This window comes from Stegostoma tigrinum, chromosome 9 (genome assembly GCF_030684315.1).
Source record: "Stegostoma tigrinum isolate sSteTig4 chromosome 9, sSteTig4.hap1, whole genome shotgun sequence".
Lineage (NCBI taxonomy): Eukaryota > Metazoa > Chordata > Chondrichthyes > Orectolobiformes > Stegostomatidae > Stegostoma > Stegostoma tigrinum.
In genome coordinates this window covers 2503523-2519034 of record NC_081362.1, presented here as the reverse complement: position 1 = coordinate 2519034, position 15512 = coordinate 2503523, and the positions used below count along the sequence as shown (strand labels likewise).

The 15512-nt window shown below is 44.0% G+C and overlaps 1 protein-coding gene across 2 annotated transcripts in view; it reads left to right on the top strand.

Annotated features, from left to right (window-relative positions):
* Nucleotides 1-15512, top strand: part of LOC125454957 (sprouty-related, EVH1 domain-containing protein 2) — a 131373-nt gene that overhangs the window by 58418 nt on the left and 57443 nt on the right. For both annotated transcript variants that reach the window (XM_048536346.2, XM_048536349.2), the window contains exon 2: nt 14837-15008. In XM_048536346.2, coding sequence (XP_048392303.1) covers nt 14837-15008 — 172 coding nt within the window. The remainder of the gene's footprint in view (nt 1-14836; nt 15009-15512) is intronic.

Genomic DNA, 15512 nt, shown 5'->3' with positions numbered 1-15512 from the left:
GGCCCTTTCCTGATGAAGAGGACAGACCCTTTCTTCCTGAACACAGGCTCCTGTGTGGGAATTTCGGTAACTTTGAGTGTACACACTGCAAGCCCGAATGGTTGCCTTAAATTACTACCAGTCATACTTTGTTGTTTTTAATCAATGTTCAAGTTGTGTACTACCGTGTAATTAGATGTACACCTCACTATGCACACAGGACCAGAACTAATCAGTGTCTTGTCATTAAATTAAAGGAGCCACAAATCTCAAAGCAGCCAGCAAACCATCTTGATTTCAATTGGTTTTATTTGGAGGCAGTTGGGGTAATGAACAAAATATCCTCTCTGCTGATTCTGCTCCAACACTATGGTGCAGATTGAACATTTGGGAGAGAGTTTGTGTGGTTAGACCACAGAGAGGCATGTTTCCCTCTGAATACTGTGCAGACCACTTGATTGGCCTGGGCTTTGATTCTCGTGTAGAATTGGTGGTTACAATGTCAATGTGACAAAAGGATGTTTTCTCCTGTAATTTGACATTAAGTTGGGTGCATGTCCAAGGGAAAGATTTTAGGAGTTTTTAATGTCTTTGTTCTCTGCAAACTGGCAGATTTTTTTGTTTGCTAACGCACAGACTTGAGATATGGATATTGTAACAAGCATCTGCTGCGTGGTGTGTTTGGCCTTTGTATTTAGTGAGTTGATGCCCTTCATTCTAATATGTGGTTGGACTTGTGGGAAAGGCCTGACTTTAATACCGGGAGGTCTGAGTTTAAAACATTCTCCTCTTAAATTTGGGGTGGAGAAAGAGGCCAAACAGATCAAAGACCTTAAAAAATGAATTTAAAAGCCACCAACTTTAGATAATGGATTAATAAAGGCTGGTGGGATTGTTATGATTAAGGCCATTCTGCCCACTGTGACATGACTTTGTGCCACTCTCCTGCATTTCCCCTACTACCTACCACATTTGTTTTGGTTTACATAGCCATCCAGTGCCCTCTGGAAGCCTCCATTCAACCTGCCTCCATCACATTTCCAGGCAGTGCACTGTGTGAATGGTTATTTCTCACATCACTGCCTCTTTTGCAAATCCCTTGAAATGTCTGCCCCCTCATTCTTGATCGTTTTACAAGTAGGGATGGCTTCTCCCTATTCTCCCCAGCCGCCTCCTCTCAGCCTTCTCCCAACCTCTTCATAAACATCATAACTGAAGTTTCTCATTCCTGGAACCATTCTTGCAAATCGAGTCTACACTCTCTCCCATGCGTACATGTCTTTCCTATAATGTGGCACGCACAACTGTACACAGTATTCCAGCTGAGGTCTAATATAAGTCCAGTATCGCCTCCTTGCTGTCCACTCTATGTTCCTATTAATAAAGCTGAGGACACTGCCTGCTTTACTAAAGGCTCCCTCCACATATCCTGTTACCTTCAATGGTCTCTCTACACGTGCACCCAGGTCCCTCTGCTCCTGCCCCATCTCCCCTTTAGAATTGTGCCCTCTATTTTGTTTAGTCTTTCAGCATTCTTCCAACCAAACTGTATTACCTCTTCGGTCCGCCTCCCCCTCTCTCCCTATTTATTCCAGAACCCTCTCCCCATTCCCCTCTCTGATGAAGGGTCTAGGCCCGAAACGTTATCTTTTGTGCTCCTGAGATGCTGCTTGGCCTGCTGTGTTCATCCAGCTCCACACTTTGTTATCTTGGATTCTCCAGCATCTGCAGTTCCCATTATCTCTGTATCACCTCATACTTCACTGTATTGAACCTCACCTATCCACTTCGTCAAATCATCAATGTCTCCGTGAGATCCCACATTGTCCTCTTCACAGTTTTACGTTTCTTCCTAGTGCCATTGTATCAACTCAGTTTGAAATTGTCCCCTGCATGCTGAGGGTATGAAAAACCAATCTGCTAAAACCAATGCCTGGCAAACTTCACTTTGAATCTACTCGCCTCAGAAGTATCCATTTACCATCGAGCTGTGTTTCCAATCACTAGCCCTTCTATTCCATTACCTGTAGCTATCCTCAAAGTCTGTCGTGTGGCACTATATCAAACACCTTCTGGAAGTCTGTGTACACCATGCCAGCAGCATAAGCTTCTGTTACCTCTTCGGGGAAAAGAAAAACCGCTGGCAAATTAGTTAAACAAGATTTCCCCTTTAGAAATCCAAGCTGACTTTTCTTCACGAACCCACCTTTTTCTTCATGTCATGACTAACTATCCCAAGTGAATGTTGCTTCCTCACAACTGACATTAAACAGACCAGTCTCTGGCTGTTTCCATTCATCGATAGACATGGAGATTATATGGGGCGTGGCACCGGATGGTCTTTAGTTTTGTTTCAAACTGTTAAGGTTGTCACAATCTCTGAAATATGATTGATCTGTGCATGATTTGAGCCCAAGTTCTATCCAAAAATAACCTTCACGATGGAATAAAGTTAAAACCTGCAACACCAAAGAAATAATATTAATTAGCTAACATTAGTTATTTATGACAAGATAAATTACATGTTATCCTTATTCATTTTGTAACAATGCAAATGCATTCAATCTATAAATACACAGTAGCCTTGAGTTGTTTTGAAATCACTGGTCACTGTTGGAATCATCAAACATTTCATCCCGTTCTCAAGTTGTGTAGGCTGTTCGTGTGGATCTTCCTCTGCACTATCATCTTCATCAGTCATATTGCCTACTTGCCCCATCCCCAACTGCTGTCCATATATTCGAGCATGCTCGCTATTACATTCTTTAGGAAGCGGTTTTTGACTGTTTCGGTCAAGTCCATTCCATGCGTTTAGAACCCTTTAACCTCCTGTTGGCGATGAGGGTTCTTTAGTGTACGCTCTTTTTAAACTGACAATATCCAGCTGTTCTGCACCTTTTGATACTATTCGAGAGAGAGAGACAGGTTTATTTAGACAGCCCCAAAGCTTGCAGACTCCCAGATGATCAAACTTTCTTCTTTGTGTCATCCTCCTGGGCTCCCACTGCACATCTCTTTGATCCATTTCTTGGAACCATTCCCATCCCTCCTCATGAACATGAGCAATAATGCATTTCTGAAATCTCTCTTTGGGAAGAATTGTTCATGTGAATTTGACCCTCTGTTTGAACTTTGGGCCTTCTCCTACTCAGGGTGCAACCACTGAGATCCCCATTCTCGTGGGCAGCCATCTTTACATAGGCAGCTTCTTCCCAGATCTTGGTAACAATCATGTGTGCCAGCCTGTTGCAGTTTATTGTTGTTTCATCCGTGTTCCCAATGCAAACTAATTAATACACATTCTCATCAAGTTGGATAACAGTTTGATGTAATTTGATTGTTTCATTGTCACATTCAAGTGACAGGCGCAATGAAATGTTGTTTTCTCAGAGACAGCTAAATCACATCTTGCATTAATCATGCACGGTACCTGGTACTGGCCTCGAACTGAGAAACCCCTTTTGTTCTTCACTCCCCTGTGAGTGCCACATCTGGTGACAGAGAGAATAGTCACGGAGCCTGGGAGTAAACTGAGAGTCCAGTACATCGCAGGCCCCTTTGAGATCAGACTAGGCCTTCTCACCTGGGTGTTACATCATTTCTGTTACCCTGTGAAGAAGGCGCATTGTGCACGACCAGCATACCTAGTCTGTTTGGACCTGCACCAGCCTCACCTACCTTTTGTATACCTGGTGTTTAGAGTCAGTTTGAATTAACATTCAATGGTATATTCCTAGAACCGTCCAAACTCCGCTGCAACAGATCACATTGCTCATCAGTTTCTGACAAAGTGCAACATTGATTCTCTTTACATTCTGAGATTGCCTGCTGAGTTGGTAAATCGGACACAAAAGGCTGAAAGGGAGGGATTTGGCTATTAGAAACATCAAAGCAATGTATTCTGTCTTCTATTAGGATGTGTATAGTTACATTTTTGTGTCCATTTTGAACACTTGCCCTTTTCCAACTGTTCCTCATTTTCATCAGTGCATCAGCGGTATCTACCTTTCGCCAATGTGTGACCTTTGAAGGGCAGTGACCTGACTGTAACGTTCCTCCTGTAAAACGCCTTTTATTTTTGTGGCCTTTTTGTGACGTTCAGTAGCCTATGTGAGTCAGCTCCAAGATGTGCCAATTACTCAATGCATGACAGCTTGGAGCATGACCTTCCACTGCCTTACTTCTCTGCTCTCAAAATTCTCTCTCTATGTTCAGTTACTAATGGCCGTAGTAACTGCCTAATGGAAGCTTTCTTTGGCTGTCATTGAGACGCTCATTGGGCACTTATATTGTGCCTACAATGCAGTAAACCTTCCCACGATGTTCCACAATTGTTTCACGAAGCACTGTTTAGGTATAGGGCGAGTTCCTCAGATACTTGGGCTGGGCTTGAACTTCCTGTTTGTCCTTTATTGCCCTGGACCTGAGCAGCTTACTATGGCCATCTCGGGGGCCGTTAAGAGTCAACCACATTGCTCTGGGTCTGGAATCAGATGTAAGCCAGACCAGGGTAAGGACAGCAGATTACTTTCCCTAAAGGCCATTAGTGAGCCAGGTGGGATTTTTGTGACAATCAACAATGTATGGTCACCATTTACTGCCAAAACCCTTGTGTAATTTAATTAAAGTAGGTTCTTACAGTGATTGTAGTGGGAGATACTGACTGTATCATTTATAAAGCCCTGCATTTGTAACCATGTGTGTTTGGAACATTATCCCATCATTACTTAATGTGAACTAAATGTTCCTTGGATTTTAATTTGCCTTTCTATGTGATTTCATTGACTGTACAGGATGCAAAAGAATGATTTTGTCTTCCTGTGATAAGGCTGGGCCTTGGTGATTTGTTTTTAAATTCTTGGAACTGGTTCCTCCTTGTGCCAAGCTCCAGCTTGTTCTCGTGTTTATTTTTGTGAATGAGATGATTCCAGTCAAGCCACTGTACTTAGGAGAAAGCTACATGAAAACTCTTTTTTTTTAGATTATCAGAAAGGCTTTGTTTAAATTCACAAGTACTCTGTTCATGGTCACCCAGTGTTGCACAAGAGTCTATGAACATGTGATGTATTAGACAGAATGCATCACAGAGTTACTGTCAGAGTGCAGGGTTTATAAATGTTGCATGTTGCACGCCCCCCTGTTCCGTCAGTCCCCATGCACAGAATAATTCATGGTGGAAAATTGTCCAAACAAGGACTCTGCTGGTTAGTAATAAACTATACCATCGTTTCAGTCCACAAGCCAACACTTTTCATCGTCAATATCATCTGAATCTCTCTGCATTCTGTTACAGAATGTTCTTCTGTAAAGCAACTGAGCATAATTTAATAGTGGAAGCAAGTACATTGTGTACTATGCATAGTTAATTCAAACTTTGGCAGTTTGTGGAATTTTTCAAGTTTAACGTATTAACTTGCAAATATTAACAGGAAGCAAAACATGGAGAGTGGAAGTGTTGATTAAGTAACAGGAGCAATGGGTTAAAGAAGCTGCTGGAGAACATGCCTTTGTACAGAATATGAAGTCTGTCCAGCCCAACGTGGGTTTTTGTTCACTGTCACACATTTTACAAAGTACTTTCCCAATACAAACATCAATGGTTCAATTACATTTGCTGTCACTTTCTAGACTTTAGTAAAATGTTAAAATTGAACACGGTTTCTAATTGCACAACCATTGCTGGTGACATTATAAATTGTTACAAATGCTGATTGTTGAGTTTCTGTTAGGTTATTTCTGATCATTTGTACAAGTTCAGGTCTGGGCAGTGATGCTGTGGCAGCTTCCAGATTCCATTGCTTTTGCACATTTTATGCCAGTATTCTTTTCCCCAAAATTCTAGAGAGAGAGGTGACCTTGTTGGAACATACAAGATTCTTGGGGAACTTGACAGGGGAGATGCAAAAAAGGTTGTTTCTGCTTGTGGGAGGGGCTTGGATCAGAGGGCATCAGCTCAGGTGAGGAGGAATTTTTTTCTGAGGATAATGAAGCCATGGAATTCTTGGTCATAGAGCATCGTTGAGACTGTGTCATTACATATATTCAAGGCTGAAAAAGACAAGTTTTTAATCAGTAAGAGAATCGTGGGTTATGGGGTAAAGGCAGGAAGGTGAATGTTGATGATCAAATCAGCCATTGAATGGTAGAGCAGACTTAATGGGCTGAATGGCCTGGTCTTAAAGCCTTAACCTGAATCGATCCCAGTTTGTCTTCTAAATGGGATTTGCTCCTTGCACTAACACAAAGCACAAATTTTAATGTTGAAAAAAATTAAGGGACTGAAATAAATTACTGGGCAAAAGATTGTCTGTGGTACATGTTGAATATGTTTAGATGTATCAGCTCCTTAGAACTATCAGTTTCCCTGTTAACTGCTCCTTTCAAAAATCATTTAACATTGGGTTATTAATTTTAGGACTAGAGATAGTAGGAACTGCCGATCCTGGAGAATCCAAGATAACAAAGCGTGGAGCTGGATGAACACAGCAGAGGAGCTGGAACGCTGATGTTTCAGGCCTAGACCCTTCTTCAGAAAGAAGACCCTGAAGAAGGGTCTATACCCGAAACGTCAGCTTTCCTGCTCCTCTGCTGCCTGACCTGCTGTGTTCATCCAGCTCCACGCCTTGTTATCTTATTAATTTTAGGACTTTGTCTTTACTTTGGGCAAAATGGGGAGGCAGTAGTTTATTCGTAATGTCACTGAAATGGTGATTCAGAACCCCAGGTTAAAGTTTGTCAGTTCAAACCCATACCCCCCACTGTCACAGCTGGGGAAGCTGGAATGAAGGTTAACCACCTGGTGACCATGTAACCCTTGAAGATTGGTGTAAAAACCCATCTGGTTCACTAATGCCCTTTAGGGAAGGACACTGTCATCCTTACCTGGTCTGGCCTACATGTGAGTCCAGACCCACAGCAATGTGGTTAACTCTGAACTGCCCTCTGGGTAATTAGGGATGGATAATAAATGCAGCCTGGCAGTGACGTCCTCATCCCGTGAATGAAATTTTTAAGAGTGAAGATCATAATAAAACCGCAGGATCAGGCTGATGACACGGCGGGATCGACGGGCGACGGGGTCGGACGGCGTGATGCAGCGGGATCGACGGGTGACAGGAATGAGACTTCAATTGCCAAACTTGTGAAAACTGTGACCAGGTTGAATCTGAAGGCAGGTGATTGGGGTTTTTGCAGGGAGGGCTTAAACTAAACAAAACTGATGTGTGCTGTTTTTAGAAATTTCCTTAAGTAGTTGTTAGAAATTGAATCCTAAGAAGCAGTGGTGACAGTAGAATTTGTAATCAAGCTGTAAAGGGGTGTGGGTCAATATTTAACAAAGAAAACTTTGAAAGGGTGCATTCATGGGATCAATTGGATCAGATTTTCAGAAAGCTTTGCAATAGAGGGACAGTGGGACACACTGCAGTAAACTCTACAACAGCAGTGCAATTCTGTCTAATGACTTCCTACATCTCCGCTTTCTCACTTTGCAAATTCTGAACGTTACGTTGAGTGATTCTGAGAACCTACATCCATAAAGAAAGGGCTACCCTGTCCTTCATGTAGAAACCTGCTGGTCTCTCCTCTTGTATCCTCTAAACTTGTGTTTATTGAAAACTCTGCTGCCCATATATCTCATAGTTTCTTCTCCAAGCCTGAGCTCCCTGACTTCTGTCGGTTTCTGCTCTAACATCTCCCCCTTCAACCCCCAACTTAAAGAAAAATCATTATCCTCGTTTTTAAGTCCTTCCGTGGACTTGCATCCTTCCTGGTGGTCTAAACCATTCCAGGACCACCCTACGGCCCTCTGAGATCTCCTCCTGCAGCATTGGCCTGTTGATGATCCTCAATGTTAATTCCTGTACCAATGGCAGCCCTGCCTGCTCCCCACCATTCCCCCCCCCCACCAAACACTGCGTGTCATCTTTGTCTTTGCCCCTTGTAACTCCTTCTGTCGAGTATTGTTGGAAAACACTCCTGCCAGGTGCTCTGGGGGATTCGCCTGCACTAAAGGTGCTGTGTCAATATGAGTTGTTGTCACCTGACTTCCTAAAGGCTTTGGGAACATGTTTGTTTTAACTTCCTGACCCCGCTCGCCTGCGCCAGGAAATTGGATTACACAGCACACATCAGTAATTCTCTAACTTCCTGATGTCAGTGCATTAACTTATGCATATAGATGTAGATCCATAAAGTCCTTTTTACCCTGAAAAACCGCCACCTACGCTGTCCTCTCCAGACAAGCCTCCACCCCCCAACCCTCCTCTCTGGACACAGTCATAACATCCACAGATATTTTCGAAGTAACCTGTTCAGGGATCTTGTTACATGTCTCTAGGGCAGGCGGGACTTGAACCTGGGTCTCCTGGCTCAGAGGTAGGGACATTACCACTGCACCGCAACAACCTTTTCATAACATTTCCAAAACAAGACTAAGTGGCATCTCTTAAAGTGAAACGAAGCTGAATTTAGCAGCTGTCGCAGTTTAACTCTGTCTGAGCCTCTAATTTCTTTGTCACATTGTCATAGTTATTTCAGTAGTTTAAATAGTCCTATCGATTATATTTCCAGCTGGATCCCTGCCTTGAATTTTACTGAGATGTGGTCTTTTCCTCACTATGCTGGGGGTTTTGAGATACTTGAGTGCACAGATCTCTCAAAATAGATGGTGGGGTGGGGGAGGGGGCTGCGGTGTTCTGCCTGGTATGGCTGTTGTTAGGAGCAGTGAAGCCATGGGTGACTGGCAGGAAGAAGCCTTTCCTTTTTGGCATCCGTCCTTTGGCACGGCTTTGTTAAACAATTCATCACACAAATTTCCCTTCCTTTTGGCCTCAGCGCTGCACCCATCAGGCCTGGTTTTGTTTTCGCCTCAGTGACTGATACGATGTTGATTCACTGTGTGTGTAGTATGTCCAGTTTTATTACTGGCTGGATGTTTGTTGGAGCATTGTAAATACTGCTGCTGTCTCACTAAAGTCAGCGTCCTCGGGCTATTCTGATCCGGCTTCTACAACTCCGACAGAAATAATAGAACAAAAGAAACAGTTGTTTCTGCATTGACTGATCAGTATTTACTAGTAAATAATTTGTTCCTGTAGGAGCTGGTGGTGATTCATGCACACTGCAGCATGTCCCATTATTCACCTTCATTGTGGCTGTATGGATCTTGAGATGGATCTTAACTTCACTTGATCAGAACTCTTTGTGATCCGTATAGGGCGGCACGGTGGCTCAGTGGTTAGCACTGCAGCCTCACAGTGCCAGGAACCCAGGTTCGATTCCACCCTCGGGCCACTGTCTGTGTGGAGTTTGCACATTCTCCCCATGTCTGCGTGGGTTTCCTCCCACAGTCTGAAGATGTGCAGGTTAGGGTGTATTGGCCGTGCTAAGTTGCCCGTAGTGTCCAGGGATGTGCAGGCCGGGTGGGTTATGGATAGGGTAAGGAGGTGGATCTGGGTGGGATGCTGTCCTGAGGGTCAGTATGCACTCGATGGGCCAAATGGCTGTTCCCACACTGTAGGGATTCTATAATTCTATATTCTCCAATTTCCCCTACAACTTTTTTTTTAAAGAAATAATCAGTGACATCTTACAAATTTCCAATGATTCCCAGCTATTGAGCTGTAGGAGTTCCCTGTGTGTGTGGGGGCACAGGCCCTTGTCGAATGGTGTTGCTGTAATCTCTCCCTTGTTCCCATCCCCACCCTGAGAGAAATCCCAGCCAGATGGAAGTTACTTTTTTGTCACTTAAATGTGTCTTGATCTTGATGGCAGCAGCTCCCAAACTGCAGAAACCAAGGGAACATACGCAAGTCCACGTTGTGTAGCTGTCCTTGTAAATAAACGTTTAATCTTTGGTCCCAGTCTGGTGAGTGCAGTCTTTCAGGTGGGTCTGATCACATCTCTGTACAGCGGAAACATCACTTCCTCACTCTTTGAGTTGCAATTCCTCTGAGATTAAAAGGCAGCTTTTTTTAACTAAATTTTTCTCTCCCTTCTGTGGTTGGCCATCAGTTTATAAGCTGCGTAGGTCCCTGGCTGTCACTGCTCAGTCACAGCATCTACACTGCCACCCTTAAGAAAACCTTACCCATATCCTCCATCAATCCAAGAAAACATCAATTAATTTATCAATCATAACTAATCCTTAGGAAAATCTGACTGGTCATTCTTGATTTAATAACCTGATCTTGAGTGTTGCATTTTAGGGGACTGGCTCATGTTTTTTTTTCTTTATTCATTAGCGGGATGAGGGTGTTGCTGGATAGGCAGCATTTATTGTCCATCCCTAACAGCCCAGGGGGCAATTAAGTGTCAACCACATTGCTGTGGGCCTGGAGTCACATGTAGGCCAGACCAGGTAAGGATGGCACTTTCCTTCCCTGAAGGACATTAGTGAACCAGATGGGTTTTTCCAATAATTGACAATGGATTCACGGTCATCATTAGATTCTTAATTCCGGATTTTTTGTTTGTTGAATTCAGATTCCACCATCAGCTGGGGTGGGATTTGAACCCAGGTCCCCAGAATGTTATCTGGGTCTCTGGATTAACCGTCCAACAATAATACCACAAGGCCATTGCCTCCCCATTAGACTGAATTATGGCACCTGTTTTATTTTTGAAACCAGGGTGTCCCCAGGCTCAGTTATACCTTGGAGGGTTGTACAACCGCAGCTACGTTTTCCCCTGGCCTCACTCAGCAGATTACAGGACCAGTGATAAGAGCTGGGAGTCCACTCCCCCCAGTTCTTTCTTCACCTACTCTTATTGGTTGTCCTGTACCTTTCTGCAATACACAGACATTTTCTTTCCATCACTGTTTTTAATAACCCTTTCCTGCCCCCACTCCCCACCAGGGATCCACGCACCAGTAGATTTCCCCTTTACTCCCTATTCCTTGTCGTTATTCTTTTACTTTTTCAACCTGTTTTAAAAGCCTTTTGCAATTTTGTTACAGGTGTTGAAGAGCTATGGTAGTGTAGTCACTGCTTTGAGTTAGGAAAAGAGAAGCCAATTTGCTGTTGTGCAAGCTGCCACAATGCAGTGAGAAGCAGATAGCGATACTGATCGAAGGGTAAATTTCAGCTGGTCGTGGGAGCAGCGCACAGTTTTTCTATCACATCGTGCTGTAGGATTTTTAGTGCCCAGGTCCTCAGTTTAGTACCTCCATCTCCACCTTTTGACAGTGCTGTACTTCCTCAGTGCTCATAGTCATATAGCGCAGAAACAGACCCTTCAGCCCAACTTGTCCCTGCTGACCAGATATCCTCGATTAAATCTAGGCCCATTTGGCTCATGTCCCTCTGAAGCTATCGTGCCCATATACCTGTCTTTTAAATGTTGTAATTGTTCTTCCTCTGGCAGCTCGCCCTATACACGCACCACCCTCTGTGTGGAAAAAGTTGCCCCTCAGGTCCCTTTTCAATCTTTCCCCTCTCACTTTAAACTTGTGGTCTCTTGTTTTGGACCCCCCCCCCCAAACCCCAGGGAAAAGACTTTACCCATTCACCCTAGCCATGCCCCTCCATGATTTTATAAACCCCTACAAGGTCAACCCTCACCCCTCAGGGAAAATAGCCCCAGCCTATCCAGCCTCTCCCTGCAGCTCAAAGCCTCCAACCCTTGCAATATCCTTGTAAATGTTAGGGCAGCACAGTGGCTCTGGTTAGCACTGTAGCCTCACAGCGCCAGGGACCCGGGTGCAACTCCAGCCGCGGGTAACTGTCTGTGTGGGTTTCCTCCAGGTGCTCCGGTTACCCCCACACTCCTGAGATGTGCAGCTTAGCTGTATTGGCCATGCTAAATTGCCCACAGTGTTCAGGGGTGTGTAGGTTATGGGGGGGTGGGGTGCTCCAAGGGTCAGTGTGGACTTGTTGGGCTGAAGGGCCTGTTTCCACACTGTAGGGATTCTGTAAGTTTGTTCTGAGCCCTTTCCAGTTTACCAGCATCTTTCCTGTAGCAGGGAGACCAGAATTGTACAGTTTTCTAAAACTGACCTCATCACTCAACCATCAGACTGTTATTCTGAAATCTCTGAACGTTTGCACTGAGGTGCTGGCCTAGATGAGACATGGCTGATAACAGCAAATGTGTTTTCCCAGTTGCTGCTGTAGGTTGAGAAGCAGCTAGCAATATAAACGGACCATGTTCTTAAACATTGAGCTGTTTTCTTGCTGGGTTACAGTGGAGAGCTTCCTGCTGTGTGCTCAGGGACGCTGGTTATTTTAGTGTAGCTGGGACTTGCTGTGTGCTAGAAGCTGCTGTGACCCCCTGTGCATGTTCAGAATACTCTGCTCCTGACTCTGTGTCTAGGCTCAGGCTCTCTGGACTTGGGCAAGCAAATGGGGTGTCTGGGGTTTGTTACGCAGAGCTTGCAAACCTCAAAAATGTTTCATTCTTTGACCTGCACTCTGATAATGCTTTAGATACGTTTTATAAATGCCAGACCACTTGCTGTGTTTAAAAACTGTTTACTTCAGGAAGCTGAGTTGTGCGTATTGGAGATTACAGATATTAGCCAACCATCCCCACATTTGACTCCTACCTGTGCTGGAGTGAACTCCTTCCACCTCCTCAAATTGTTTTCATTAAATCATAATAAGGCAGTGAAATGTGACACACAAGGCAAACTGTAGCACGTGAGGCAAACAAAAGCCTTTTATAACATCAAAAGGAATTTCTACAAGTTGATGGGAGAAATTCAGGTCCACTAGAATGTTTTCTGTTATTTGACATCTTGTTTTTACAATATTCTGGATCCCTTTTACTGCTTTCTTTAAAATGCAGTCCTGGTTGAAATGTAGCTTATAGATTCAAACCCCTGTCAGGCCTGATCTCACCTGAGTTACTGCTCTGTGTGCGTGCGCCTCTACAAGAAGTAGTCAGTGAGATGTCAAGTCACAGGAATTGAACACACCTGCCGTCCCCTCTGTGATATCCATGTACGGTACACTCCCAGCTGCCGTCCCTGCACTGCCCTCGCTCTCTGCCACTCCTGGTTTAAAAATCAGCCATAACAGATTTGGTAATGTCTCAGGTTGGACTTTTGAACAAGAGATCCTTTACTTTGTGTGGCAAACACCTTAGCAGCAGTAGCTTTGCATTAAATACTTGTAAATCATTTTACATACAAAGGGTCTACTTTAAAAAGATAATATGACCAACCTGAATCATTTCACAAGAGGCCTAGTGACTCACCATTTAGTGCTCAAATTGGGGAGAGAACACGAAAGCACTGAGTTGGGGAAACACGGGCCAGTATGGAGGAGATACTGCTGGAGTTCTATTTTACAGACCCTCAGAGGCTGAATTCACAACTACAGCAGGCAGAAGTGAAATTACTCCACACTATGCTAATGGAGGAGGGCAGTAATGTCAGGAATTTGTTTGACAAAGATGTGTGTAATTTTTATTTTAAGCAGAGAAATAAGGCAGTTGGAAACTGCAGTCTTGTTGTCTTGTTCCTGTTAGCACCATTAACCAACACCTCCCCCTTACACCTTCCTGTAATCTTTGCCAAGGGTGGAGATTCCCAATTTTATACCTGCCTCAAAAAGCAGTGTTTGTGCAGTTGGTGTAATGTGAGTCAGCATTGCCTCTGGTTTGAGTCCGCTACAGGTTTGCAGTTCAATGGTAATCATTGGCTAGTGCAGTATAGCATCAATTCTCATCAAAAACCCACCTGGTTCACTAATGCCCTTTAGGGAGGGAAATCTGCCCTTACCTGATCTGGCCTACATGAGACTCCAGGTCCACAGCAGTGTGGATAAATCTTAACTGCCATTCAGTGATGGCATCACTGGCTGGACCAGTGATTTTACTGCCATCCATAATTGCCCAGGCGGTAGATAATAGATGCCCACATTGCTGTGGGTCTGGAGCCACACATAAGCCATTCAAAGTAAGGAAGGCAGACTTCCTTCCCTAAAGGACACTGGTGAACCAGAAGGGTTTTTGTATTTACTTTGTGGTCACCCTTACTGAGATTAGCATCATACTCCATATTTATTAGTTGAATTTCAAAGTTAAGTCGATGCTGTGGGATTTGAACTTGTGTCTCTCAAGTTTTAGTCTCGGTCTGTCGGCTGCAGGGACGTTGCTCTTACGTTCCCACCTCTCATCCCCTTTACCAGTAATTCCAGAAAGCAGTTCACCGTTACCTTCTCTAGGCTCATTGAAGATGGATAATGAATACTGACTTTGCCAGAGCCAACCACATCCCTACGATGAGTGTGTTTTTAAAAAGTGCTCACTTTGCTCCTTTTCAGCAATTAACAGCAATTAGACTGAGTTTTGTACCTTCAGCTTTTTTGTGACTTGGAGATCACTTGCATTTTTGTTTTGTCTTAAATAAGATCCCATTGGGTGTTTGGAGATTGAAGAACTGTTCTGTGCAATAGAAAAGGGAGACCAGAAAGCACTGGGATAAAAGCAAACCACAGTGCAAGCTGAAAATCTGTGACAGAAACAGAAAGTGCTGGAGAAACTCATCAGGTCAGGCAGCATCCGTGGAGAAACAATTGTTAACATTTCTAAACTGCAAAAGGGTCATTGGACTTGAAAAGTGTTAACTCTGTTTCTCTCTCCTCAGATGGTGTCAGACCTGCTGAGTTTCTCCAGCACTTAGTTTTTGTCCCAGTTTTCCAGCATCTACTGTCGTTTGCTTTTTTTCTGATTTGTTTTCTGGTCTCTCCTTTTCTAGGAGTGAGGTCTTTTAATTATTCACTGAACTGCGATGGATTGTTATGGCTGTGAAGAGTGACATTTCATTGAACCTCATGATAATCCCGGGTTGACTGAAATGCTGCAGTGATCAGCAAGACCCTTGCTGAGTCTGGTTTGTTTCTTTTTACAGTGACAGCTACGTTGTACGTGTCAAAGCTGTGGTTATGACCAGAGATGACTCAGGGTGGTTACCACAGGATGGAGGTGGTCTTAGTCGAGTTGGTGTCTGTAAGGTCACACAACCAGAAGGCACTGGCCGAAGTGATTTTCTGATCCTTGGTGAGCGACTTCGAGACAAATTGGTAAGTCAAGCAGCATCTGTAAGGAAGCCCAACAAATGGTATTTTTGAATGTTACAGGAACACTTTTATCCTTTTAATTAAGGAAGGCATTCACTCTGACCAATTCTGGTTTGACCTCGCTGCATGTTTTCTGCCCTTTGGTATATTTGGCTGGCTCCTGATGCGAAACTTTGAACATTTTGTTTTGATCGATAATAGTGTGTTGGCTGTGCTGCCCGTCTGCCCCTGGTTGTCAGTGGTACTCTTACTATTACTGAGCTGCCGGCCCTATCGCTGTGGCCCCTGATGAGACAGACCAACAGGGACCACTCACGAGGGAATTTTGCAGCATTGTTGTCCCATTGCAACATTTTGTCCTCTGGACAGTTATCCAAAACTTTGCTGTCTATGTAGTATCTGTCATCATCTCCAGTACCCACTCCTCCCAACATGTTCCCACCACCCCTCCAATTGCATAAGATCAACCAATAAGGCGTTGACACGCGCAGAATATTTTGGAAGTAA